This window comes from Borostomias antarcticus (assembly GCF_949987555.1).
Source record: "Borostomias antarcticus genome assembly, chromosome: 6".
Taxonomy (NCBI): domain Eukaryota; kingdom Metazoa; phylum Chordata; class Actinopteri; order Stomiiformes; family Stomiidae; genus Borostomias; species Borostomias antarcticus.
Window position 1 is genome coordinate 17,880,520 of NC_140239.1, and position 27,917 is coordinate 17,908,436.

A 27,917-nucleotide genomic window follows, 5' to 3' on the forward strand; every position below is an offset into this window, starting at 1 on the left:
TGTCAGGTGGGGCAGAGCGAAGGAGTTTTTAAATGTAAGTATTGACTTAATTTGTCGATGAAAAAAATATTTTTACCGTCAGATATCTTAGTTATAACGACACGGAGCTACAAATGCAGTTTTGTGTATATATGTGATATGTGGGGTAGAAATTAGATTTCGAGAACTCACAATGTCGTAGCTAACTAGTAGCCCTGTAGCCATGGAAACGCAACGTTACCGGCTAAGTTAGCCAGCCAGTGGAGCCGTCGTGTACGTAACGACGTAACCCACACATTCCCGTCACCTGACTCGAGCAGCATGCTACATTTTCTCGCCTGCTATATCGTTTTCGTGAAGTACAGATGTGGGAACATAAGAATGTAACTTGACTCGCGGTATTCTAACAGGCGCTTTACGGCATTCCGCACCACCGCTCGCCTGCCCATAGGGGCGCAGTAATACCACTCATTGACCCATTGCTGTAGCTCATCTCGCACATTAGATGAGCCTACCATTCTCAAACTCCTTGTTCTCTGTCTGGTTGTAATTTAATTATTACGAACAAAGCCTATCTATTTATAGTTTCTATCTCTGTAACTGTCACTGGGTCTATATCTGTTAACTGTCGGGACAAGTAGAAGTTTAATACATTAGGCTGAGTGTTCTCATATGGAACATGGCATCAGGACGAGTAAGATGGCTAACGGAGATGACCAGAGATGTGTTTGAAATGGTTCACTCACTCCCTCCCTATTACCATGGATGTATTGAGTGCGACTCATAGTGAACTACATGGGGAATGATTTAACAGTTTTGGGACACTACATGGAATGTAACTGCGTAAGATATTCATGACTCAAACAAGCAGACGCGCCGATCACTGATGGCAGCAGGTTGAAATATCAGGTAGTATTCAGGTTCAATGTTTAGTTGAATGATAAATCCCATATAAATGGTTGGAATTCTAATGATGAGCAAGTGTGATTTTGTCAACTTTAGTGCTGTCTGCTAATAGCAGGCTGTGAAGCTGCACGATAAGACCGTGATAGCAAGTTAGCTCACGACAGCAGCTTCCATAATATTAAAGGTAGCTGTCGGTGGCTAAAAAGCAGATAGCTAACTTTACAACGATGATTCCTGTAGCTATTTTGATTTTGATGCTATTAGTTCAACTTCTGTTTCTCGGGCAGGAACGGAGACGAACTCGCATTAGCAGCAAAGCAGCTAGAGGAATGATCTTAACATTAGCTAACTGCTTTAGCTACTGCTAGCTACCGTCTTCTTCACTTCTCCTTCGGTAAAACATGACACCGTTGTGTTGTGGTATTGTGGAGGGCTTAGGCAGAAGCAGGAAGAGAAACCACTTTTGCCCCATATAAGTAAAATAATGGCCTCATAAGCATTTTTCGATTGTAAAATTGTGTTCACTTGTTTTAGTTTGCAAACATATGCAATTTTCTTAGCATTCCCAGCTTTGTATGTAGTTTTAATGTGAAAGATACATCTTGAATGCAGTCAAGACAAATTATTTTGCCTCATAACTTTTGTCAAACCCCCTGGTTCCAGTCAATTGGATTATAGGCTATAGGCTACTTTCGTTTACAATGACGTTACCTTATGAACACAAATAGCTTAACCTATAGGCCTACATAAAAACAATAGCCTAAAACCATGTTTATTTACAATGTATTTTCTTTCATTGATAGCATGCCAATAGTTAGGGTGAGGAACGACGCGCGGTCTCTTTAGCCCTGAGACCATCAGCTCAGGAGGTCGTTGAAGGCTATATATATTATTATGATATTATGTCTAATAATACATTCGTTGAAAGTACACAGGCTGATCTACTATACGGAATTGGACCGAGGAGTGTTCTCATATGGAACTAGGCTGCACACGCCCGCCCGCGACAAGAGCTGAATTGTAGTCAGCTTTCCCCGCTGCGCGCAGGACGCGTGCGTCCCCCGCTGATCCGAGCGAGAACGCAGGCGGAATGTCGCTCCCCGTCTGAAACGGCCTTGACTCCTGGAATCCCAAGGTCTTTCATATTGAAATTCTCTTGATGGTCTGGGGATGCGAGACGTGTTAAGGGAGTGCATCAGTCGTGAGCCTTGACAGTAGGCTACCAGCCTGCGCTGCGCTCAGAACAAAGTTGGATGGATGGACTTATTGGAATCCTGGAAAATGTTTATTGCGCTCTAAAATCATGAAAGCATAAATGTAAAAATGCAGCAACAGAAGTAGTCTAGATGAGATGGTGGTTTAAATGAATGGCAACACATAAATTGAGACTGGTGATAATGCTGATAATCTACAGTAGGGCCTACCTCTGGCTGAGTTCATGGTTACAGCAATTCATCTCTTACACATGGGCCTATACAATACTTGCACAATCTACTTTGGACGTTAATCCATCCATCTATCAATCAAACTAGCGAATTCAATGGCCGGTCATGGCAAAGCACCCGCTAACGCAGGATACCCCCCTCCCCACGATCCAGGGCTAGGAAACCGGTTCATCCAGTTTATTTGAATATAAAAGCATTTGGGGGGGGGGGGGGTTACAATAGTCTAGTCCAGGTTCGCTGGCGAGTGACGAGCTAGTCAGATGGCGCATGCATGTGTGGACATTGTAGGCCGATTCTGTAAAACCTAAAGAATAATGCAATCACACAATAATGCAAAGATCAATGCAATGACTCTCCATGTTTTTCAGTTTTACCCTTTTCATCAATAAAACATCATTTTTACAACCATGTCTCATTGATTGGGAAGGCATTTAGAGCTGCCGGTCTATTAGCCTACATTCGGACTCAGAGGATGACATAACTGTTTATTGAGAAACAATTGGCTATATAAAGAAATACCACAATGCATGTAGTCTAGATATATTACATTATGGTTATACACTTTATGGTAGACTGCCCTCTCGCTCGCTAAGCAGGCTACATTGTGGCTGTTTTGTTCATCGCAGAAGCCTATAGGCTACACATTAAAAAAAAATTTTTTTTTATATAGACCTAGAAGGAATCTGAATATGTGGATATTTAATTTTAGCCTATTTTAATACAATTCAAATTCTGCTTAAGAGGGAATTATTTTCAACGGACATTATGACCTGAGCATAATTAATAATTATCTAAGTTAATATAGGCCTATGAGAACGCAACGCTTTTTACGATAGGCTAGGCCTATGCGTCTTGTGATTGTACTGTAGCCTAGGCTACAACTTAAGGCTTGCCTTATTGAATTCATTTTATAGCCTACTACGCATTATTACAATTATCGGTTGATGTCTTACTGTCAAACCTGCCGCTATGCACAAGATAGTTAATGTCCGGATATGATTGGCAATGAGTGATCTTTACTCATGGCGACTAGTTCAATTTTGTATGGATCCACACCTCCGATCAAGCTTATTTTTTCTTTGTATCGTGCTGAAGCCATATAGCCTACTGCGCTCAGACTTGGCTACATTAGCTGGTGCCCTGTCTTCAAATTTACTTCCGGGGTTTACGAGTAGCCTACCAGTTGAATGCGTTCCAGAAACAAAACGCAAAACCCTCACGTTCACCACATCTTTACTAACAAATATATTTACAATACTGTTATTTTGCGCATTTGACTTAACAGACACCACGTCTTGACCCGACGTCAGTTGCCGAGATAGATAGGCTACTGTAGGCCTAGATATATTATAGGTGTTCGTAATAATTAAATTACATCGAGATGGAGAAAACATGTGTTTGAGAACAAGGTAATAATAACAATTAAACGTTATTTGTATAGCCCCTTTCATACAGATAAATTCAGCTCAAAGTGCTTTACAACAGAGCATTTAAATTAAAGAATGTGAAATTTAATGATGCTTCATTCGTAGACTATAGGAGAAAAACACTGAGCCCAGCCTGCTAAATCTACTCAAAGACGCCACCTGGCGGTGGTGCATCACTAAAACGAAATAACACCCGTCTGAAATCCCACGAGATTTCCAACGGGATTTCCCTGCCAAATACCGCGAGGTGAAATGCTGCAGCATGTGACATTTCTAACTTCCCACATCTGTAGTAGGTACTAAGTCGCATGCTACTTCTCGCCTGCTATATAGCAGTAGCAGGAAGCAGGCATTTCGGACACGGCCTATGACATTCCGCACTCCCAAGTTCCTCGGTAGTGTAGTGGATAAAAGGTCCGACTCCCATGCGGGAGGTCAGTGGTTCGATCCCCGGTTGAGGACGGATCTGTTTGATTCCTAACTTTAGCCACAACCTTTTTTCCTCTCCTCTCTGCCCCCGTTTATCTGACGGACGGGAGAGATCCCATGGGAACAAAAATTTTAATTTTAATTTTTAAGGAAATGTACAGTCTGTTTTGCAGATCAATTAACTGTGTCAAACTGATTGCAGAAACTGGGTGACCAATTCAGTGACCAATTACAAGTCCCATTGATATAATAGACATGTGCTTACTGTTATGTTTTTTCTGTGTATGCAACTCTGTGTTTTGTTTTCTGCTCCTCCTGTTCTCGGTCCCTCTCCCAGATTCCTGAGTGGATCCAGTTATAATTAATATAATTCAAAGCATTTTAATAAATATGAGCATTGTTATTTGTCATTTGTGTTTGTCATTGGATGTTATAGAAGCTATGTCAAAATGTGTTTACATGGTGGTGCTATGTCAGTTATTGAATTTATGTGCAGTAATTGAACATTTGAAATACTCCTGTTTTGAAATTATACCTACAGTATAGGTGTCTCAGTAATTACCCATTATATATTAGGCTATACTTTGCATGTATTTACCAGGTAAATGTTTAGTCATTGGGGGACTATGAAAGGAAGGGTTACCCCCCCAAAAATTGAGTAAATTAATTTAGCAATAGAAATCCATAAGCCTAGGGCCAATGGGCCTAGGATATAGACAATAAATTACCGGTTGAATGGTGATGGAGCAATAGCGGGAGCATTTCGGATTACTAGCGGACTGCTGGCCCTGACGCTAATAATCCGCCGCTTGCCATTCGATGTGCAAATGGCCAGGAACCCGCCAGCGGATTCGTCCGGAAGTCCGCCAGCTCGTCCATCGGGGAACCAATAGAGGTCTGCTAGTCTTGTGTTATCTGGGTTTATCCCTTACCTTTGTCCAGAAACAGAAGTTGGACCAATTGCAGCAAAATAGCTAGACTAACGTTATAGGAATCATCTGTGTAACTGCTTTAGCCACTGACCACTACCATTAATGTTATGGAAGCTGCTGCTAGTTGTTGTGTGCTCATGAGCTAACTGGCTATCCTGCTCTTATTGTGCTTAGCATTGGAAGCATTGAAACTGATGTGTCCAGGCGACAAGACCCATCTTAATTTATCAGACATTATTTCATGTCATTTCAATTCACAGCTATTTCAGTGACATGACTAGCTTCCGTCCTACCAGTCCTGAACAGAAACAAGCCAGCCACGAACATAAGCCAGGCTTGACCTGGCCTGGTTAACACGCAAGACCGTCATCGCTAGATTCTACGCTTTAGTAAGTGTGGACGTATCTCATCTGTAGGCTAACAGCGCTGGGCGATCGATGGAGAGACAGGAACGCTTCTGACTCGTTCTCGTTGGTCTTTCGAGAGCAACTGAGGGGGCGGCTGTTGTGTTTTCTCTGCCGCTTTGGCGAGATGAGTAAAAAGACATCCATGTTGATTCATCAGTATGCGTGGGCTATGTTGTCTGTGTGTGGTGGTTATGACTCGGTGGGGTCTCATTATGTGGATAGTTGTCTTCTGCTGGGCCTATTGATTTGACTTGGTGTTAACAGATCTTGTACGCCGGCCAGTGTTTTTAACATCATCTTCCTCCCAACTGGCCTGTGCTTCCTCAGCCAACTACTGCAGTGTTATTCCTCCGTGCAGGTTCAGAGTGCAGTCTGCCTGAGAGTATCACAAAGGGTCAATAAACATATATTTGTAAGGGGAATTGCTGGGAGGTCACAGGTTTCTCCTTTAGGCTATAACGTTAGCCTAATTCATGTATTAGTAGGAAAGTCGTGCACTACATGCATTCTGTTTTACAGACTGTGTGTGTGAGTGTGTGTGAGAGAGAGAGAGAGCGCGCGCGTCTGTGTGTGCCTACGTGTGTGTGTGTGTTTATCTGCACAGGTCAGGCAGTTTTGAGGTGCGTTAGCTGAACAGAATCTGTCTGGATCTAACAGGAGTAGATAGATGAGGGTTCTCAGCCTGTCGTCCATCTAGAACAGTGGACACCTGAAATTGGTTAGTCATGTCATGCAAAAAAGGTAAAACTTTAACAAAAAAAGAAGCCGTTGCAGAGATGCTCTCCCACCAGACTTCTCATCACCTCACCTGAACCTGTTGGTGTCTATCACTGCCATTCCCATAGGAGACTGCTTCATTGCATAATCTTGAATCTTGACGATCTTGAATCTAATCAAACAAAATGGTGATGCTTATAGACAGTGTTTGATGCCACACAATAGGCTAGAATCTAGACATCTAATAAATAGCCAATATATATTTCATGTTTTTCTCCTGCTCAGTTTCCTAACGATTGACCATTTTGATGGATCTTGGTGATCAATACGCATTGAGCGATATGCATACATACTGTATGTAGCTACTATGGCTCCTTGGCTGTTGTTAGTGGGGGCCCAGCTGTTCCTGCTCAGTCCAAGTGATGGCCAATACACTCGGATAGCTCTGCAATGGCAGACCACAGCTGAGGTGGGCAGCACTCTCGCTCTCACTTGATTAGCCTCTTAGCTGCGCTCCCGGGCTCCAGGGTTCGCTGGTGCTGACAAGTCTTGGCATTACTGCTGAGGAGAAAGGGGGCTTTTATGTCCGTGTGAGAGGACGACACACGACAACCAGTCGTCAAAAACACCTCAGGTTACTAAGGTGTGGTATTCTGCACCCCCACCCTACCGTTGGCTATCTTATCTCTAAAAACGTCAGGGACATTTCCATTACTCACTGTGTCCTTTGTGGTTCTCAGATAACCGCTGATATGCAGAGGGTTTGCATTATTAAAGGAGTAGTAAAGGGAAAAATCATGTTTAGCCCTGTTTTAAGGTTACTTATGATCATATACAATGGTTCAGATCAAAATGTTGACAAAACTAGCACTTTTGAGAAAGTCTGATAATTGCTCTACCACCGTTCTTTTGGTCATACAATGGATGTGGGTGGGCACCTTGAAAAATCTTTCAAAACATGTTAAACTCTCAATTTCAAAGACAAGAAGCTCACGAGGGGGTAATTGGTGTCCGTTGGTGTTCTGACATCAAATTCGCCGCAAAGTATGAATCCTGTAGGGTTTTATTGATCATTTTATGAAATCCATTGACTTGTATTGAAGCGACCGTTGTAGATGTGTAGATCAATCCGCAGAGGGGATTCAGGAAGCGGAACTACTTACGGTATCTATTGTTATTGTTTATGTTGCTATAGGCTACCTAGTTTGCGACAGTTTACACACGTATGTGCTGCGACTAAATAGTTCTAAGCTAAATATTTAAAAAAGCCTTTCCAGATGAACTAGAATTTTACTTAATGGCGAATTATATGTCAGAACGCCAACTAACACCTCGGTGAGTTTCTTGTCTTTGAAATTGAGAGTTTAACATGTTTTTTGAATGATTTTTCACGGTGCCCACCCACATCCATTGTATGACCAAAATGATGGTAGAGCAATTATCAGACTTTCTCAAAAGTGCTAGTTTTGTCAACGTTTTGATCTGAACCATAGTATATGATCATAATTAACCTTAAAACAGGGCTAAACATGCATTTTCCCTTTACTACTCCTTTAACGTTAGCTCATATACAGTACAACGGCATACGTAACTCGATGTGAATTTGCTCGAAAGCTCTCAGCTTTTGTACTCTGTCGCTTTGGATACAATTGCCTGCTAAATGGCTAAAATGTAAACATGAAATGTAAATGTAAGATGGTTGATAAGTCCTCTATGGCCTGATGTGAGGACAGGAGAGGACACAGCTGTGACTGGAGTGATTTGGTTGTTTGTTGAACCTGAGGGGAAAAGGGTTATGGTGTACTAGACTAACCACTGTACTCCAACCGGGCTGTTGCTATAGAGGGTTAATTTAGTAAAGCACACATACATCACATGTTTGCAGACCTGTGTGAGCCAGTCGACCCTCTCCCCTCTCTCCCTCAGTTTATAAGCTGGTCTTCTGCTTTGCTTTTCCCATTTAATAGGCTAATCTTCCAACATGCTCTTTGACGGTTAACCATGTGTTTATGCATGATGATTCATATTGTTATTCTCGTGTGTTTATGAGGACTACTGATGTGTTGTTTTGGGAAGTGTCCAATTGTAGTGCCCAGTAAAGGCCAGAATAAATGCTGTTCTTAATTGCCTTGCCTTGCCTGCAGATTTTAATTGCAGTTGGCACAGAGTGGTTTATTGATGGCTTAGTCCGCGACGAGTGTTAATTGGCTTGGTTACAAGGCGTGACAGAAAACATTTTTGAACTCTGTACTGATTATTTTATGGAATGGCTGTGGGGGCGCTGGGAACTGTGCGTGTGTGCGCGCGTGTATGTGTGTGCGTGCGTGTGTGTGGCACCCTGCCTCACATCTACACAGCCCACGCAACATGAGCTTTGATAAGCCACACATCTACAGAACACCACGTCTCTCATACTGCGGGACTTTGACACAGGCCAAGCTGCACATTTGATACAACAAATAAATCCTCGGTACGTTCAAAGTGCCACATCTGCTGCGCAGCTCCCTGTCTTAGTGAAGATGAGAGGGGAGGATTGAAGTGTTTTAATTTATTTAGTCGGGTCCGTTTGGACGGGGACTACATGAAGGAATCTTCCGAGCTTCTTCTGCGCTCTGGGACCCCTGACACAGCCTTCGCTCGTCGCCCTGGCAGCTGTTGCCATAGTTCTGTCAGTGGTCAGAGCGCTACCTGGGTGACATCTCCACTCACACAGATCAGGTTGACACTAGTCACCGTGGCGATGGGAAGGAGGGAGTTCAGGCTATGTCAGCAATTATCTCTGCTGGCCTTTGAGTTTTAAACGGCGGGGTGGACTCAACAGGGAAGAGTGTGAGGTGGACAGAGAGACATGATGTCCATTCAGTCCTGATTCAGTCAAAGGTCTGCATGTCCTGTCACCCTTGTAGAGGAGGCAGCAGGCAGAGAGGACTAGTAAAGGGAAGTAGGACTAGTAAAGGGAAAATGCATGTTTAGCCCTGTTTTAAGGTTACTTATGATCATATACTATGGTTCAGATCAAAACATTGACAAAACTAGCACTTTTGAGAAAGTCTGATAATTGCTCTACCACCGTTTTGGTCATACAATGGATGTGGGTGGTACCATCAAAAATCATTCAAAAAACATGTTACACTCTCGATTTCAAAGACAAGAAACTCACCGAGGTGTTAGTTGGCGTTCTGACATATAATTCGCCATAAAGTAATATTCTAGTTCATCTGGCACATACATGTGTAAACTTCCGCTTGAACTGATTCCGATCTCGCGCAATGCCTTGAAGTAGTTCCGCTTCCTGAATCCCCTCTGCAGATTAATCTACACATCTGCAACGGTCGCTTCAAAACAAGTCAATGGATTTTATAAAATGATCAATAAAACCCTACAGGATTCATACTTTGCGGCAAATTTGATGTCAGAACACCAACGGACACCAATTACCCCCTCGGTGAGCTTCTTGTCTTTGAAATCGAGAGTTTAACATGTTTTTGAAAGATTTTTCACGGTGCCCACCCATATCCAATGTATGACCAAAACGGTGGTAGAGCAATTATCAGATTTTCTCAAAAGTGCTAGTTTTGTCAACGTTTTGATCTGAACTATTGTATATGATCATAAGTAACCTTAAAACAGGGCTAAACATGCATTTTCCCTTTACTACTCCTTTAAGCACAGTCCGACTGACCCGGTCAGGCCATTTATTGCTCATCTGACTGCCACTCAGCCTTGTTACCTTGCTTGACACAACCTTTTAATGGCTCAGTCATCCTTGGTTGACGGGGGAGACGCGGCACGTAGACAAAAGCCCTCCTCGCACCCCTTCACATCACCCATGTTCCTCTGGTGAGCAGGGCAGTCCCGGGCTTCAGGCAGACTGGCCCAGAAGAACCCTGTCTGTCTGTCTGTCTGTCTGTCTGTCTGTCTGTCTGCCTGCCTGCCTGCCTGCCTGCCTGCCTGCCTGCTTGCCTGCCTGCCTGCCTGTCTGTATGGAAGGCTGTTATCCAGGAGTGCAGAGCTAGGACTGGCTGTAGTTCAGTCTCTCTCTGTTCTCTCCCTGCCTCTGAAAGAGACAGCTGTGGGTGAGAGGTACAGAGAAAGAGAAGGTTGATGTGTTTTTGTAAAAGCCTACTACTCCCCTCTCTGTCTAACCACCCAATGGTGGAAATTCTCCTATATTAGCTCTGCTCATCTGGAAACGGACTTGGACGGTTGTTCTTGCTGAATGGCTCCTTTATCACAAGCCACATGTGAGGTGTTGTCTTTTGGACAATTCGGGGCAATCAGTCGGCCTAGACAGTCATGTGGAAGAAGCAGAATCCACCGTTACCCTCAGCCTAGATGTTTGTTTACATTTTTATAAAATGCCTGAATTGATGTCTTAATGGAAAGCAACAAAGAAATCCCTTCCTCTTGACTCCTAAATTGATCATGTATTAATTGGACACATTGGACTGGGTTGAGCGTTACCAAAGGTCACACAAATGACACCATTTGAAATAACCGATTGACTGTCAAATCAACAAATCAAATGATGTAATTTGAGTGTTGATTGTGGATGTTTTTCCTCCGTCTTTCCCAGGAGACTCCTTTACTCAATTCCGCTTTTCCGAGGAGAAGGAGTGGGAGATGGATTCATTGGCGGCCAGTCAGGTAAATCTATGCTGTGTTTTCCAGCCCTGCAGCCCCCCGGCATCTCTGCATGTGTCACTATGGATTTTTTCCGAGCTCCGGTCCCGATCGTTCTGTCCAATGGCGGTTCAGAGCGTTCCGTGTGGAGCGCGGTCTACCTCTGCTCTGCCCTATCCTAGAACGACCCCCCCGGCTCCGGGCTCCTTCTGTTGCACAGTGTGGTCCAGAGACGTTGCGGTGATGGCTCCACCTAACCTTCGAACGGATTCAAAGTGCATTCTAAACAGACTGCCCCGATCCCGGTCACCCTCAGACCTGTCAACTCTGTGGCTCTCCTGCCCCCTACTCACTTGTGTGTCTTCTCTTCTCTTCTCTTCTCTTCTCTTCTCTTCTCTTCTCTTCTCTTCTCTTCTCTTCTCTTCTCTTCTCTTCTCTTCTCTTCTCTTCTCTTCTCTTCTCTTCTCCTCTCTTCTCTTCTTCTCTCCTCTATTCTCTTCTCCTCTCCTCTCTTCTCCTCCTCTTCTCTTCTCCTCTCCTCCTCTCCTCTTCTCCTCCTCTTCTCTCCTCTCCTCTCTTCTCCTCTCTTCTCTTCTCCTCTCCTCTCTTCTCCTCTCCTCTCTATTCTTCTCTTCTCGTCTCTTCTCCTCTCTTCTCCTCCTCTCCTCCTCTCCTCTCTTCTCCTCTCTTCTCCTCTCTCCTCCTCTTCTCTCCTCTTTTATCCTCTCCTCTCCTCTCCTCTTTTATCCTCTCCTCTCCTCTCCTCTCCTCTCCTCTCCTCTCCTCTCCTCTCCTCTCCTCTCCTCTCCTCTCCTCTCCTCTCCTCTCCTCTCCTCTCCTCTCCTCTCCTCTCCTCTCCTCTCCTCTCCTCTCCTCTCTTCTCTTCTCTTCTCTTCTCCTCCTCCTCTTCTCTTCTCTTCTCTTCTCTCTGTGCAGTTCTCTGCGGTGTTTGTGGACCTCCCGGCGCTGGCTCAGTCCCTTCAGGAGCTGCCCCTCCACCAGAGACTCAACCTGGAGGCAGAGCTGGTCCAGGTAACCTCCCTGTCCATCATCTCCTGGCTCCAGGTGTCTGCAGACGATACACCCCCATGAACGGAGCGGAACCATTTCCAAGTGTTTAAATAAGGATGTGGATACGGGAAACCAAATGGGAATGTTTGATAGTGACATAAAAGGTGTTGAACGTGGAAGTTGAGATCCTGTTGAATATCGCGTCTATTTCTGCGATGGTTTCAGGTATCAACACCTGTGGAGCTGCCCATTATGACCGCGGTGCCCAAACAGACCCTGGGGTCGACAGGGATGCTCAGACCTCCCGTCCTAGCGCCCAAAGGCCCCGGCACAAGCCTGGGACTGTCCTCGGCTGCGAGCCCGGTCTCAGGCGGAGCTCCCCAGGGCTCCTCCAGCACAGCCAAGCCCCTGCCAGAGGACATGGATGAAGAGTTGGACCAGCTCCTGGGTTTACACAGCCCAGTCTCAGAACCATCAGGGACTTCACCTGGCAGTGCTCGGGAGGAGGAGGAGGAGGAGGAGGAGGAGATGGTCAGAGACAAATGTGAGTACTGGTGGGAATCACAGAATTAGACTGACCTGAAAACCCACATTCCACTTTGTGTAATTCGTATTAAATTGAGTTATTTAGTATTATCCGCTTGGTCAGTAAAGGAGACTGGATAGTTTATACTGATGCACTGACTGAGTGGCTTGTTTGTTTATTTGTTTGTTTGTTTGTTTTTTTCGTCAGCCACGCTTGAGAGAGAGGAGCCTGTTCCGGAGGAGGCCTCTGCCCCGCCCACGGCCGAGCCAGTCAAACAGGACATGACAGAGGAGGACCTGGAGGACTGGCTGGACAGCATGATCTCCTGACCTCCGACCTTTGACCCAGCGGAGCAGAGACACACCACCTATCCTGGCCTAGGAAGGGGACAACCATCCACAGTCCGGATCTTGAAGCCGATCCATGATGAGGAGACTCATATCCACGCAATTACAACCCCCCCCCCCCCACCGACTATGGAATTACCTTGCGAATCTGAACGACTGACAGCCAATTATAACACTGTCTTCTATAAGGGACAGTCGTCATTGACATGTGACTAATGCTTTGACATGCTGGTGAGATGTTTCCCATTCGCAGCCATTTATTGACCTGTCAAAATCAAGTTTCCAGCAGCCTTGGTGGAGCATGCATCATAGGCAGCCAGGGGACTGGACAGAGACAGGACAGGACGGCGGGTCTTCGGACAGGACAGAGACAGGACAGGACCGCGGGACTTAGGCCAGGAGAGGCCATAAACTGTCCTCTGTACCCTTTAAAGCAGCAGGATGCGGATATTCTGTTCCTCTCACCTTGTCATAATATTGAAAGATATTTGCGCGACCTGGCCTGCTGAAGGGTAGCGCTAATCTGATTGATGCTGGAACAGGAAGGTCATTGAGAGCAGGCTTGATTTATTGCATTGGTTACTTTATTCATTTCCCCCTCCTTGTTTAAAAGAAACACAGGTTACCAAAGCTACTACATACATACAAATGGCCATACATTAGCGGTTTACAATTTTTGCTGTCTTTAATGTTCAATAAATCCTGAACCGTGGTTTTCCGCAGCTGGGTGTTGATCTGTTCTCTACCGTAAGATGTGCAAGCAGGCAGAACACTGCGGCTTGGGAACCAAACTGAGCAGCAGCATTTACACAATGGTCATCTAGATTTTTTTTTCCAGTTTTTTTATTACAACAAATGTTTGTTTTTTGGATTGTTTTTTGTTAAATAAAGCCACAAGACTAGGTCTAGATAATTCTTTAGCTTGTACCTAATCCAGAACGATAGCACTACAGTGTGTCAGGAGGGACAAAAATGGTTTGCATAGTTAGTTTCTCGTAAGGCACATAGGCACTCCATAAAACAAGGGCTCGAGTTGTCCTGAAAGGACCTTCTGTTAATCTCACCCTCGGATACACCCAGCACTCACTTTAGAAGGTAGATCTGGTCTTATTCATTTCATCTAACTCTAGTATCATCATCATCATCATCATCAATGATTATTATCATTACCACCACCACACATTCTAGTTGTTTGGTACTCAGTCACAGTTATATCATGACATTTAGTCTTTGTGCATAATATTGAGACATTATGGACACATTCACTCCTCATGCTGTAACCCTACACGTCAACGTCACCACACGACTAATTGTGCAACAGGTCAAGGGTTAAGCGAAGTGACAGGCAATGTGAAGTAGAATCAAAAGGACCGTTTTTGCATCAAAAAGGGCAACCAAGGTGTCAGTAGATAGGCAGGTGGTTAGGCTTCTGTTCAGTAACAGTGAAAAGGGACTTGATGTTAATCCACCCGTAATGTCCAGTCCTCCTACTGTGCGTCTTTCTCCTCTCCTCTCAATGGCAGCTGACCGTTAAGAACGAACAGGAAGATCTACACAGCGTCAGCCGCAGGGACAAGTCCAGCTAGTGTTTCAGGTTCCATAGGAAGTTGTGTGAGTTGGAAGTCTGGTCTTTCTTAGATAGCATGCAGGTAGGTAGGAAGGTAGGTAGGTAGGTAGGTAGGCAGGTAGGTAGGGATTGTAGGGTGTTGGCTAGGGGGCAGGGGTGGAGGGTTCCTCTCTAGCCAAGCTGGTCCTCGTATTGCTTGCGGAAGCAGTCCCCAGCGGGGAAGAAGTCCCAGCAACGCTCCTGGTACATCTTCCACACGTACGACTCCTGTAGGGGGAGGAGTCAACAGCACAGTAGAGGTCAGACGGACGACCCACAACCCACGACAGTGAAAATAAAACCATGAAAGGTTCGCCAGGTTGGCTGATATCTGCCTACTATAATAATAATAATCATAGTAGTAATAATAATAATATATATTGGCTATATTGTGATGGAGTCATAAAGGGCTGTGACGTACTTGACCCGTGTGTTCAGTCTCGTCCTTATTGATGATGTACATCAGGAAGAATCTGGACAGGGAGAGGAACGCAGACGTGACCGGTTACTGCTGGTCATGGCCATGAACAAGGAACATATCTAGAACAAGTCCTAGGGATCAGGATAAGGACAGTCTTGTCGTGTCCAGAGGTGACGTTACTCACAGGTAGTTGGCCAGGTTGTGCTCTTGTAAGGTGTGCGTCTCGAAGCCGTGGGGGACCCGGTCAAAGTACTCACTCCCAATGCCACAGATGAAGCACTTAGTCTGAAGAGGGGGGGACGAGTATTGAAATATCATACTGGTTTATTTTCAAATACACCAAAAATACATTTGGTGCTTACTTACTCTTGGTGCTTACTTGCGAAGGAATATAATTCATAATTCATAATAAGCACATAACCAGCAGTAGGCAGGTAGAGCGGAGTGAGTCATACCTCCATGTCCTCCTTCACCTGCTCCTGCTGGTCTCTCAGCTCGCCAAACGCATCGATGATCAAACCTGTGGCATGACATCATCCGGTTATGTCAGCAGTAGTGAATAAGGCACAGCTTTTACATAAATAACACCACTGCAGAGGTAGCCAGATAGCGGCTTTTTTGGTGCTCCTTCAGCGCGGTGCTGTAATAAGGCTCCTTGCTAACGATAACGCGTCGGCTACGCGGTTTGTACGATATTACCACGTACCATAGACAGAAAACAATGGTGGGAATCTCCTGAAAGGGAGATTTCCACGCTGGTAATGTACGCCGCTAACAATGTAGTCTCAAGTAGCCGGCAAAGCGCCTACCCTGAATGATGGCCAGGAGGATGACGATGACGAAGAAGAAGAACGTGATGTCGAAGATGATACGCCAGAGCTCGTAGGGGTCACCTGCTGGGTCCTCAAGCTCGTCACCAATACCGCCGCCAGCTCTCACGCCCACGTACATGTGGAACAGATAGCACTGAGGAGGAAGGTTCGGGTAAGGGTTAGATTGGGCGGGCTACGCAAAACATTCAGTGACGATCCTTTGTCATAACACTATGAAGTCTAATCCACTAGTTGGTCCCTGAAGAAGACTGGGGCTGCCATGAATGTGTAACAGTTGTCTTTTTGATGTATAGAACTGATACAGGCCTGTCTTCCTAAGAAACGTAAAATAAGTCAGTTAAAAAAAGTTTCTCCTTTTGCCTCAACCTAAAAAAAGTAGCTAAGCATTGCTCGTGTAAGATTGTGTGTGTGTGTGGTGGGGGGGATGCAGACGCAGGGCCGAGTGAGCAGAGAAACGAGTTGGCAGTACGCCCAGAAAATGTGTGACAACCGTTGTTTCGGTATAAAAGGGAGATGCCCCAAGTGCATCTTTGTGTTTTGATCCTCCACTTCTCTGGGGATTAGACTACCTATAAGCGCTTTTGTCACAGACTAGACTCTCGCCCATCAAACCCGGAGGGACGTCTTGAGGTCTAGGATAGATCTTCTTTATTGCACAGTGTAATTAAAATATGTGAATGAATCTTAAGACTGTGTGACCGCAACACGTGACTCATAAAGTACAGTCGAGGGTAACGGGAGGGTGGTGGGGAGGGGGGTGGAGAGGATGTGAGGGGCGCCGCAGGGGACGTTGGGGTGGTCAGACGTACGGTCATCATGTCGTCACACTTCATATCCGGCTCGTCCTCGTCCTCGCTCTTGTTGTAGAACCTGCGGAAGAAGTTGAACGCCACCACTGTGTAGAGGTAGACCACCACCGCTAGCAGGCCCACCGTCAACACCAGCTGAGGAGACACAAGGACACGACCTTCACCAAGGCTTTCACACTGCCAACATGAGACTTCATATTACTACCATACTATCATACTACCATCATACTACTATCATATTACTGTATCATACTATCATACTACTGTACCACCATGAGACCTTCACTATCACACTACCACCATGACACCTTCACTATCATACTAACACAATGACACCTTCACTATCATACTATCACCATGACACCTTCACTATCATACTACCACCATGACCTATACTAACTAATAATTTAATACTATCACCACAGTTGAGCCACTGCAGTCTCCTCTCCTAGTCCTCAACATAACTACTCTGGGCTCAATACCCCGGTTCATCATCTATTATGTTTTCAAGGATGGTGCTCATGATCCTCTTTGAGGTTCATCCCCCAGTCAGTCTGTACACGTTAGACACTCACATGCAGCTTATTTGTCTACTGCTTCATCTGTGTTCAAAATATGTAAAAGAAAAAGCACAAAAGCACAATTCTCACCATGGACTCTGCTGAGAGACGCTGTCGACCTGAATGTACCGTATAGGACGCACCGCACTCACATATCACACCACACACACACACACACACACACACACACACACACACACACACACACACACACACACTCACCTACACACTGCACTCTGCATACTTACTGTATATACACTGACGGCACTACTTTTTGTATATTGTTCTTTTTTTTCTTAGCTTATCCTTTTTTGCACTAGCATTTTGTACTCGCTCTTTGCACTGTCCTGTCTCGTCCCTGCACCCTGTCCAATGTTGTCTCAATTTTATGCACCACGCCTGAAAGCAAATTCCTAGTACGTTGAAAAACTGCAAGGCCATAAACAGATTCTGATTATAATTCTCTCCAAGATCTACTGTATGGATTGTAATAACTACGTCGCCCTCTGCTGGTGGTATCCTGTACATGCCTGTTTGCCATTGTGGGTGACAGAGGACAGGATGGTCCTGAGGGTCTTGACGCCCATGGCGATGTCCAGCAGATGGGCAGCGAAGAAGAAGTTGTTGTAGTGACCCAGGATGGACATGGTGGTGTACCAGATCAGGTACAGGAAGGACTGGAGGACAGGTGGAGAACAGGGTGAGGTACATCTTCCTTCGTTATTTTCCAAGAGTTTTCAAAGAGACGATTGTCAATGTCAGATTCCAAAACCCCCAATCATCCCCACAGGGCACACTCACATTGTCGGTCAGCACCACTCCCATTTTCCAGATGTGGTACATGGTATCAATGGAGCTCAGCCTGACCGAGGGGGGAACAGAGAACACATCGGGGTCAGACGACCCGAATCAGAGGGAATCGTCGTCTATCTCGCGTTGAGCGGCGACACTCACCAGGACACGAGAGAAGCCTCCTGGGCCACCACCTCCACGGTGGGGTCGAAGTCCAGAGCGCTCTTGTCCAGCCCCAGCAGCTCGGCGATGCGCTCTGCCCCGTACATATCTCCGTACTTCTTGATCACCTACACACACACAGGGGGCATGGTCAGGCACTCGCCCTTTGAGGAAAGGCTCTGTCTGTGTTGATTTTCTCACTGGATCTGATGCTCCACTCACCTTGCGTTTCACAAACTTGTCCCAGTAATTGTTGGGGAAGGATCTGTAGAAAAGGATGTTCATATGAATGGCGATCTAGGTATAATGTATGGAATTGTTTTCCGCTGGTGGGTGTAGATGCATGCAGGGTTCTAGGTTTGGCGGTCTTCCACTGGTGTGGAGACATGCACACCTGGGTCGAAATAAAATTTGAAATACTTTCATTTTTTCCTGTGCGTGACTTTCCTTGTCTGGCACAATGGAAACGACTGAAAATTCAAATCTCACCCACCCGACATTCCTTGTATGTTGACCCAGGTCTAGATGGTGGTTCTGTGTGTGTTGACCCAGGTCTAGATGGTGGTCCTGTGTGTGTTGACCCAGGTATGGATGTTGGTTCTGTGTGTGTTGACCCAGGTCTAGATGGTGGTCCTGTGTGTGTTGGGACTTACGGGGTGTTAATGACCATACGGTCCCATTGGCCTTTGATGTCATCGTCCGAGGGTTGCTCGGTGATGTAGAGGCCGTCAAATTCCAGCTTCCTGGCGATCTCCTTCTCTCTCTTAAACACCACCAGTGGCACCTGGGACAAGATTGGCACAGGATGGAAGGAACGTGAGAGGAGGAAAAAGGAAAAGCAATCTCTACTGTCTGTGGAGAAATGGATGGATGGATGGATGGATGAACTCAGAAATGGAATCAAGCAGTGGCATTGTTCATGGTCTTCTGCACAATAGATAACTATTATTCACTTTGAATAATATAATTATATTATTCACCATGAATAATAGATAATTCTATTAGTCACCATGAATAATAGAATTCTAGATAATTCTATTTGTCTGACTATGTGTGTGTGCGTGTGCGTGTGTGCGTGTGTGTGTGTGAGAGAGAGAGATAAGTGCCATGTGTTCACCTTAAGACAGTAGTAGCCCAGCACACACAGGGCGGCGATGAGCGTGTGGAATATGGACAGGAAACACAGCGTGGGAGCCATGTAGCCAGTGCTCTCTTGAAGGACAAACTCGTCCATATCCAAGAGGTTGTCGTCGTCATCATCCTCCTCGTCGAAAAAGGGATTCTCATCTTCGGCAGCCGCTTCGTCAGTCACCTAGAGGCATATACAATTAGCGCGCTAATTGAAAAGGGATATGTTTCTCTCTCAAAACTTCCTCCTATCCTTTTCACAGCATGGTATCCTTTCATCTTAGGAAATTAAGGGACCAATAAAAGTGAAACAAGACTCATCACATTGTGTATTAGTAATCTGTTCCTCACCTTGTAGAATAGCAGGATGAAGTTGATGGCGAAAGCTACAAACAGACACAGTAAACGTATGTTGTAGAAGTTGCGAGCCAGGGAGTTCTGCAAACACACGGAACATTACCTCAGACAGTTACCAAGAAATGTACTGTACGCCACAATTCGTTTAATTATTATTATTTTTGTTGTTATCACGATTCATTCAAGTCAATACATTCATTACAGGTCAAGCCAGTAATAATACTGTATCACAAGCTGGAGGGCAAGTAGGCTTAGCGAGTATGATCGCTTTCGTTCATGTCAACTGTATCAGTTCAACTTCTGGATGCTTGTTGTTTTTCATGTGACCAACTGAATACATTCAGTAGCAAAGTATCCAGGTGAAAGAGATACTGTACGTGTTCTGGCTCACCAGCATCTTAGTCTGATAGACATCCAACACAGCAAAGAAGCTGGCCATGAATGCAGGCGCTGCCTCTTTGGGTTGGCCAGATCTGGTTTTGGGGGCGGGTTTCTCTTCAACCACGGACTTCTCAGACTGCTCCTCCTTCGGCGCATCTTCCTTCTCCTTTTTCTCAGCGCTGTGACAACAAAGTTGAATTCAGTCTCTGGACAGTATTACTGTTATGAAGGCGAATCATGTCTTTAATGTATTTAGACTCACTCTGCTTTCTCTGGTTCAGACTCTGTAGCCTCAGCAGCAGCAGCGGCAGCTTTCTGCATTACAGACACACACCACAAAGGTCTGTTAGCCCAAACATAAGAAATGTCTGGTTTAATGAGGAGAGAAACACTCTAGAGAATCTCAAGTCTACTAAATTGCCTAAATGAGCTTTCTTAGCCAATGAGCTAGTCTTAGACACAAAAAAAAAAAATATCAGTGGAGATTCCCTGTGTAAATATATTCTTAATTCCGGATTAGGCTTAATCTGGCAACTGGGTGAATAACACTGACCTTCTTCTGCTCCATTGCGGCGGCCTCCCCGCCCAGCTCAGATACGTCTCCCAGGCCTTGGGCGTGCTTCCCTCCTTCCTTCTTGTGCAGTGGATTCATCATGTCCATGATCAAGTCCGTCTCACTCTTGTCCGCCGGCACTGCCATGGCCATGTCCAAACCGCCGGATGAATCGCCGGCCTCCACCTTCTCCCCCTCCAGCACGTCCGCGTGGATGCGGAACTGCGTAGGATCGGGCATGTTCCCCAGGATGTCCGTCACTTTCATGTTCTTGGCCCCCTCGACGAGGCCCCCGCCGAACATGGAGGACCAGATGAGGTGGAAGAAGCCGAAGATCAGGCCGTAGACGCCCTTGAAGAAGCCGGTAAAGAGTGCCCAGAAGAAGGAGAACAAGCCTACGATCATCTCCTTGATGCTCAGCTTCTTGCACTTACCCAGCTGCTTCTTCATGTTTTTTAAGGTCAGCATCTGGCGGAAGCTGGAGATTTTCTTCTTGACGGAGCAGCATGCCGCGGTGAAGGCCGAGGAGGACTCCAAGGCGCTCTCCTCCTCCTCGTTGACCAGGTCCTCCAGGAGGCTGTGAGACTCCTCCTCTTCCTCTTCGGGGCGCTCCGCCACATCCGGCTCAGAGATCTGAGAAGCCAGCTGCATCTCAAAGATTGTGTCCTCGCAGAAGTTGACGAACATCTCCATCTTTTCGCTCTCGCCGCCCTCGTTGACCACGTCGAAGATGAACTGCCTCTTGGACTCCTTGACCTGCGGCTTCTCCCACTGCGTCCTGCTGGACTCGCTGATCTCGAAGTAGACCCTCTCGATGCGCTTGCCGCTGCCAATGATCTCGATGCGGCCCAGATAGGGCTCAAAGTAGCTCAGAACGCTCTCAGCCAGATCCAGGAAGTTGGAGAGCCGGGTGTCGTGAGGCATGTGCTCCGACAGGTTGGTCAGAAGCACGGCCACGTTGAAGCCGATATCCTTGGCCGGCTCATGGAAGCGCTCCACAAACTCCTCGTAGTTGAACATGTCATTCTCGTCGGCTTCGGCGCAGGACAAAAGGAACTCGATCTCGGACTGGTGGTACTGCTTCTGGTTCTCCATGGACTTCTGGAACTCCTTCTTGGAGATGACACCCTTGTGGTCCGGGTCATACTCCTTGAAGCTGTCGGAGGTGGTCAGATCCTTCAGCTTGAGGAACATGTCAAAGAACTTGAGGATCATTTCCACGTTGCTGGAGGACTCCATCAAGGTGTCCACCATCTGCTTTCCTATAGTCCCGTTCACCACGTTACCTATTAGAGGAAAACATTGAAAACTGGTGTCAAATCTACTAGCAAGCATTTTGATTGATTAAAATCACATTACTATTGTTAACATGGTCTTTCACCATGTGCAATTCTGTTTGCCATTAATAATAGTAATACTAAAAATAATGATAATAACAATAACAACAATAATAATAACAATAATAATAGTAATGTAATATTATTATTATTATTATTATTATTTTATATGTATATAGCACCTTTCCAACGATTAAGTACAAAGTGCTTGCATAATAAAAACAACAAGTATACAAGATATACAATTTAGACCAAATTACACAATGACAACTGTACTGTAGGTTAATTAAGTACAAGTAAAATACAAATACAAAAGGAACTAAATGAATAAATAAAACAAATACTATGCAGGAAAAATGGTGACACTAATTAAATAGAAGTCTATAAAAATTGTTTTCAGAAGAGATTTAAATGAGGATAAAGAATGAATATAGTCTAATACTGTATCTTCTGGCAGACTGTTACAGAGCCTAGCAGCTCTCACGGGAATTAAAAAAAAAGAAAAAAAAGAAGCTCAATTGCCTTTAGATTTTAGAGGAGTAGTTTGGTATTTACAGCATCATCAGCCCTGTTATAAGGTTATTTACAATCATATACAACAGTCCATACAAAAATGTTGACAGACTTTGCACTCTTGAGCTATTAGTGCTCATTGCTCTCATACTATATATCACAGCTAAGTGCACAATAGATTTCTATGGGCATATGTATGTCCATAGAGATCCATTATATGGTTATCTGATGGGTTTCTAGCAGTAATATCTCTAACGCTGAGCACCATGATGGCTGGTTCATTAGGGTGATTGGACGGCACAGCGCCCTAGGGGAAAGAGAGGGGGGATTTTCTTCCTTCCCATTCTACCACAGAGTTACGCTAGCTGAATTCTAGACAGTTTGTCCTGCTTCTGAATATCATAGTCCACTCCAAGTCTGTGGAGTACTGCCCCTTTTGGATGATTTCAGTCTGGTTGAAAATCGTCCAGCTTGTTCTGACAGACTTACATGTACAATCTTGTTTTTGTTTCGAACTGTAGGCCCTGTAATGCAATCTCTATGGGTTACGGAGGAGCTTGCACTAACGTGTTTAGAGCATACAATAACACCGCGTCACATTTAAGACAGAGTCACATTTAACATAGCTAGCGTTTAGAGCAACTCAAACTTGATTCACTCATTAAAGGGGCACAGTCACACTTGCTTCAGTTGATAGTATTTTGATTAAATACTTAAATTATGTGGGTAAGCATTTTTTTTTAATCACTGTCAGTGTGGCCAGTAGCAGTAGACTAGGTAGGGAGCAGTTACTATGTCAAATCAAATGTTTGGTGATCAAAACAAATATGGGACGCCAATGAATCTAAACATCTCCAGCTTTGTTGTCAATACAAGTAATGGATAAAAGTAGCCTACACAACAAATACTCCCACTTTTAGATTTAAATGTATTAAGTCCTAAATACATAGTTTTATCCATTGCACATTATCAGCCCTGGTACCAGCCACTGCTCTTTATTCTGGATTTGCTGCACCTAAATTAAATGTAGGCCTATGTGATAACTGAATCAGATGATTGTGAGAGTCCATTTTTTTTCTCCATTAATGCTGAAGTAGTTGCCTTTACATCCAAAGGCTTCTTTGAGGGTAAACTGATGAATGGCAACCCATCTGTTGATCATTGAGGAAAGTTAATTCATTTGTCACTCATATTTATTCATTGTAGAGCCAAAGACTATTCAAGACTGACAATGAACTCCAGGACGTACCTGTAGCTGTAGCCTACAGTAGGCTATGTAACCCAAGGAAGGGCCTGTGCAGACTACACAAATTCAAGCCGATTTTGGGCCGATTTTTTGTCTCAGACAAAGTGTCCAGCGTCGGGCCGATTTTGAACGTCGGGAACGACGAAGAACAGCGTAGTGTGACATGACCGAAGATCAGCGATTTGGCGTCCGGGACACCCTACGACACCCTGATGAAAAGTCTAGCATGTCAGAATTGTTTGTAATTTCCTGCCTAGTCTGACATCTCCTGCGACCATGCCTACAACGTAGCTTGACTTTAACCAATAGGATGACTGTATTTTTTTTTTTTACATGTTAACACATCCATTACCTCAAGTTCTTCTTGAAGGACAGGCATCCCATACTGTCCTCTTCGTGACCCCCAGGAACGATCCACAATCTTTTTTCCTTTATTTTATTTTTCTTCTTTGACTCTGAGCACAGCTACATGCTATCATGGTTTCGACAGTCAAAAGATAACTCAAAGATAGTGAAGGGGAGTCGGAATTATTTGGCTCAACACCCCGCCACCATAATTTTGAGTAAAAGCTTGAATACAGTGCTTCTTCAATGACTGAAAATTTCTTGACCAGACTACCTGAACTTGTGAAATGACGCGCATGGTCATGAAAGACAGCGTACGATGAGTGTCGCCAGTGTCCCAGCCACGACACGGCAAGAATTTGTGCAACTGTGATCGTCTAATCTCACATGGTGACCATCGTGAAAAACCAAAAACATTGTGCAGTCTGCACAGGCCCTAAGGAACAATCTATGTCTTATATTGCCATCTGGTTACTAGTGGTATTGCTACATGAGATGACCAGAAAAAATAATGCGTTGTGTTCAATGTCTTCAATGCAATGTGACAATGTCAAGCTACTGTAGCTGATTTAGGTTAATTTACCCAATGAACAGATCACCTTAATCATCATCGATTCACAACAATTGCCCCTCCTGTTAGATTTGTCAGGAGTCGCCACTGCCGAGCAGTAAAAGCTCAAGAGTGCAACGTCTGTCAAAACATTTATATGGACTGTTGTATATGACTGTAAGTAACCTTATAACTCCTTTAACCTGGACTCTGGAACAGTTGGTTCAGAGTGGGTCAGACCTCTCACCTTCTAGCAGAGAGAGCATCATGACGATCATGTCCTTTTGCAGATCCATCAGCTCCTTCAGCAGCTCGATCTGACTGGAGTCCTGCAACAACCACCGGTCACATGTACACCTTCGTCTCTCAGGGCACAGCTTCATCACAACTTCATTTCACTCCTCAATTTCAAACACTTGCATTGTCCTTCACACACACGTTCTCACATAGACATTGTAATTATTAAGTCATAATTATGAGTCATGTGTCAAAGCGGATACCTTAGTACGTAAGAAGGAAGAAGGGCGACATGTAGGGACAGTGATTTACCTGAGACAGCTTCATCTGCATGTTGGCAAACACATGCAGGAAGCCCACCACTGCATCCCACAGTCTGCTGTGGGCCAGACTCTGCTGATTCCCTATACATGGACCCTGGACAGAGAGACAGAGAGAGGGAGAGAGGGAGGGATGGAGGTGGGAGGGAAGAAGGATGGGGGGGGAGAGAGAGGGAGGGATGGAGGTGGGAGGGAAGAAGGATGGGGGGGAGAGAGAGAGGGAGGAGATGAGAGGACAAAGGATGTCTATCGTGTTTTGATGTGTATAAGTACATTATAAGCAATAGAAAATGTTATATATTCCGCGAGAGAGAACTCCATCATCCCCAAGGGAAAATTGGTACTGTGGCATCATCCCCCATAATCCCAGTCTGTCTGTAGGTGGGTTAATATGTAATTTGCTGTCCACACGGAGCAGAGGGCTCTGGCCTTACCTGGATGTACTCAGTCAAGGAGTTGAAGATCTGCTTGGCCACAGCTAGGGCTTTGGAGAAGTTGATTTGTCCCGGGTCATCCATGATATCTTTCCCAGAGTAATACCAGTAGAAATCACTGATGGATTCCTGGAGAGGAGGCTCACATTAGTATGCAGGTTTCATCACACACAGTATGATCCACTCAGTTTCACTTTGTACGTGTGTGTGTGCGTGTGTGTTTGTGTGTGTGATGGTGCGTGGGTCTCACCTGAAGGCGTAGGAGGTAGTCCACAGTACTGATTATGATGTTTACTGTGGTTGTATTTCCTGTCTGTGTTCTCAAGAAGTCCTGGAAATCTAGAGGAAGAAGATTCAAGGCAGAGGGCTGCATTTTGACCTGGTCACCGTCAAGTAAGCTACGTTCAAGCAGTACAACTTAGCGTCATTTTATGGTCTTACCGCTGTTGTGGCCCTCACACAGAAGTTGCAAAAACCGGAAGAGATCCTTTGTGAACTCATCATTCTGTAGCACTTTGGAACCTTGGGAAACAGGGGATGCATGTGAAGACTGCTCTCACATCAGGTTTATACAGCACAAAGCAGGGTCATGTAATATGTCATTAATAACATGTAGTAAACATGTACAGATGCTTATCATATAAAATTGTGCGCCCCTCACTGCCACAAGGCGGCAGTAAACGCAGCACCACGCGCAACCTCATGAGGACGCAGCACACTAAACATCTCCCCCAGCTGTTCATGCGGAGTTCTCGGTGCAGGGAACGCAAGACTGGCCACCTAGTGGGATTACAACTACAAGTAGAATGCAGAACATGTCTCCGTTTATGAGGGATCATTATTTTGACCCATAGGCCTAGGGTCTATAGAAAAAATATTTTACAATTGTTTTTAGTGTTGTAGAGTGTAGACAACACCGTAATGGCTTGGTGATCTACACTGTATATAATTATACCCGAACAAGCCTTGTTGTTTTTTTCCTGAACAAGCCCCCTCATTGTGTTTATAAACACTTGAATTTACAATGGCCTCAATTACAAATATGTCAACAACACAGTTTGTTAGCCTACATTTAGTGAACAACAATAAAATAAAGTACTATCTATGTATCTACAGTATCGATACATATCTATCTATCAATCTACGTATCTATCCATCAAAAAAGATGTGTCTATTGAATGCCAAACATGACGTGACCATTGAAGGCCAAACAATTGATAAGCGGAAGGCAAGAAGACAGTGGTGGTAGACAGTTGGAGTGGTTAGAGTGTCGGGCTAAAGCGTTAAGGGTTTCTAGTTCCAGATTGGCCCAGGGACACCAGTTCATATCATGTATTACTTTTACAGATGGAAGCAGATAGTTGCAGCCAAAGAGGATTAAGTAAGTAAGTATTGCTTTGGATAAATACTATATTTTCCGCAGTAAAATGTGATAATAAATGTATTAAAGCCCATCTAATGATTTTGCAATAAATTAGGCTTGCATTTACTACATCTGTTGTTTCTACATGTGTCAGTGTGGATAAAAGCATCAGTTAAAATGCAAATAATTTATACCAATATAGTGCATTTGCTGATATGAGGGTCGCAGGGACCCTGCACAAGGAAAGTCATTTGTAAGAAAACCAGGCAGTATCCCAAAAATATTAGCAAAACCAGATTCCATGCATGGGGAACATAGATGCCATGCAGGGCCCACATCTGATTACGTGCAGGATCCACATATTCAGCGTGCGTTGCATGGTTCTTTTTGCAGAGTACACATTTTGGTGGAAAGTAAAGCATATAATATTCTTCAGCATCATAATCCAGCAAGTGACAGTGAGTTTGTGAATGATTGATTGATAGGACAGTAGCGCCCCCCCCCCACCCTTAGGCAGACCGATCCCGTCAACCTCACCCCATCTGCCCAACTCCCAGGCGTCTACTACTGCTCCCGGGTAGTAAAGTTCCCCAACCCAGAGCCTGGGCAGCCCTGAGGGTTTCAGCCATCTGAATGGATACGAGCCTTCTGCACTGCTGCTGGGCATTACTGGATTAGCAACTCTGACCTTTATTAGCCACTGTTTGGACCAGACATGGCCTTTACAAATCAGCTGGCCTGCACCCCAACACGGGGGGTATCAAACAAGCTGCTCAAAATTACATCCAGTATTTTGCTTTCGGCTCTGTCTGATACCATAGCACGACCCCAGGCTAGAAGCCACTCCTGTAATGATGAGCATCTCACCTCGTCCTGCTGAACACACCTCCACCAACACTACTTTAGATTAGGGTCACTTTAAACCATGCATCCTATAGACCCAGATGCTCTGCTAATTCTACAATAAGAGCAAACTTTAGTTTCCATTCCACCCACTCCACCAACAAAGTCAGAAATATTGTCAACTCAACGTCAATTACACCATTCAACTGTATGTATTGCTGAATCCTTCTCCAACATCCCTGCTGTGTTCAGTCTATTTAATGTGAGATCCCTTGCAAACGTACGTTTTGCAAAATTATTTTTTATGCCAAGATTGTATTATGACTAACAATATTGATTTCTTATTCATCACTGAGTCCTGGTTAAGCCCTGGATACT

At 44.9% G+C, this 27,917-nt stretch overlaps 2 protein-coding genes across 2 annotated transcripts in view; one reads left to right on the forward strand and one right to left on the reverse strand.

Moving 5' to 3' along the window:
* The window catches only part of aven (apoptosis, caspase activation inhibitor), a gene marked incomplete at its 5' end in the record, with an annotated part of 28,767 nt that extends 15,359 nt beyond the window's left edge, over positions 1-13,408 (forward strand). Inside the window, 4 exons of the mRNA XM_084440277.1 lie at positions 10,819-10,889; positions 11,802-11,897; positions 12,102-12,420; positions 12,610-13,408. Of these exons, the coding sequence (XP_084296403.1) occupies positions 10,819-10,889; positions 11,802-11,897; positions 12,102-12,420; positions 12,610-12,731 (608 nt within the window). The 3' untranslated portion in view covers positions 12,732-13,408. The remainder of the gene's footprint in view (positions 1-10,818; positions 10,890-11,801; positions 11,898-12,101; positions 12,421-12,609) is intronic.
* Positions 13,409-14,487: 1,079 nt separating this feature from the next.
* The window catches only part of ryr3 (ryanodine receptor 3), a gene marked incomplete at both ends in the record, with an annotated part of 126,164 nt that continues 112,734 nt past the window's right edge, over positions 14,488-27,917 (reverse strand). Inside the window, 21 exon segments of the mRNA XM_084440034.1 lie at positions 14,488-14,583; positions 14,777-14,828; positions 14,961-15,061; positions 15,232-15,296; positions 15,586-15,742; positions 16,419-16,553; positions 17,509-17,655; positions 17,780-17,840; positions 17,933-18,060; positions 18,155-18,197; positions 18,586-18,716; positions 19,050-19,244; positions 19,412-19,498; positions 19,809-19,977; positions 20,061-20,101; positions 20,352-21,637; positions 24,590-24,671; positions 24,892-24,996; positions 25,334-25,462; positions 25,584-25,672; positions 25,775-25,886. Coding sequence (XP_084296160.1) covers positions 14,488-14,583; positions 14,777-14,828; positions 14,961-15,061; positions 15,232-15,296; positions 15,586-15,742; positions 16,419-16,553; positions 17,509-17,655; positions 17,780-17,840; positions 17,933-18,060; positions 18,155-18,197; positions 18,586-18,716; positions 19,050-19,244; positions 19,412-19,498; positions 19,809-19,977; positions 20,061-20,101; positions 20,352-21,637; positions 24,590-24,671; positions 24,892-24,996; positions 25,334-25,462; positions 25,584-25,672; positions 25,775-25,886 — 3,411 coding nt within the window.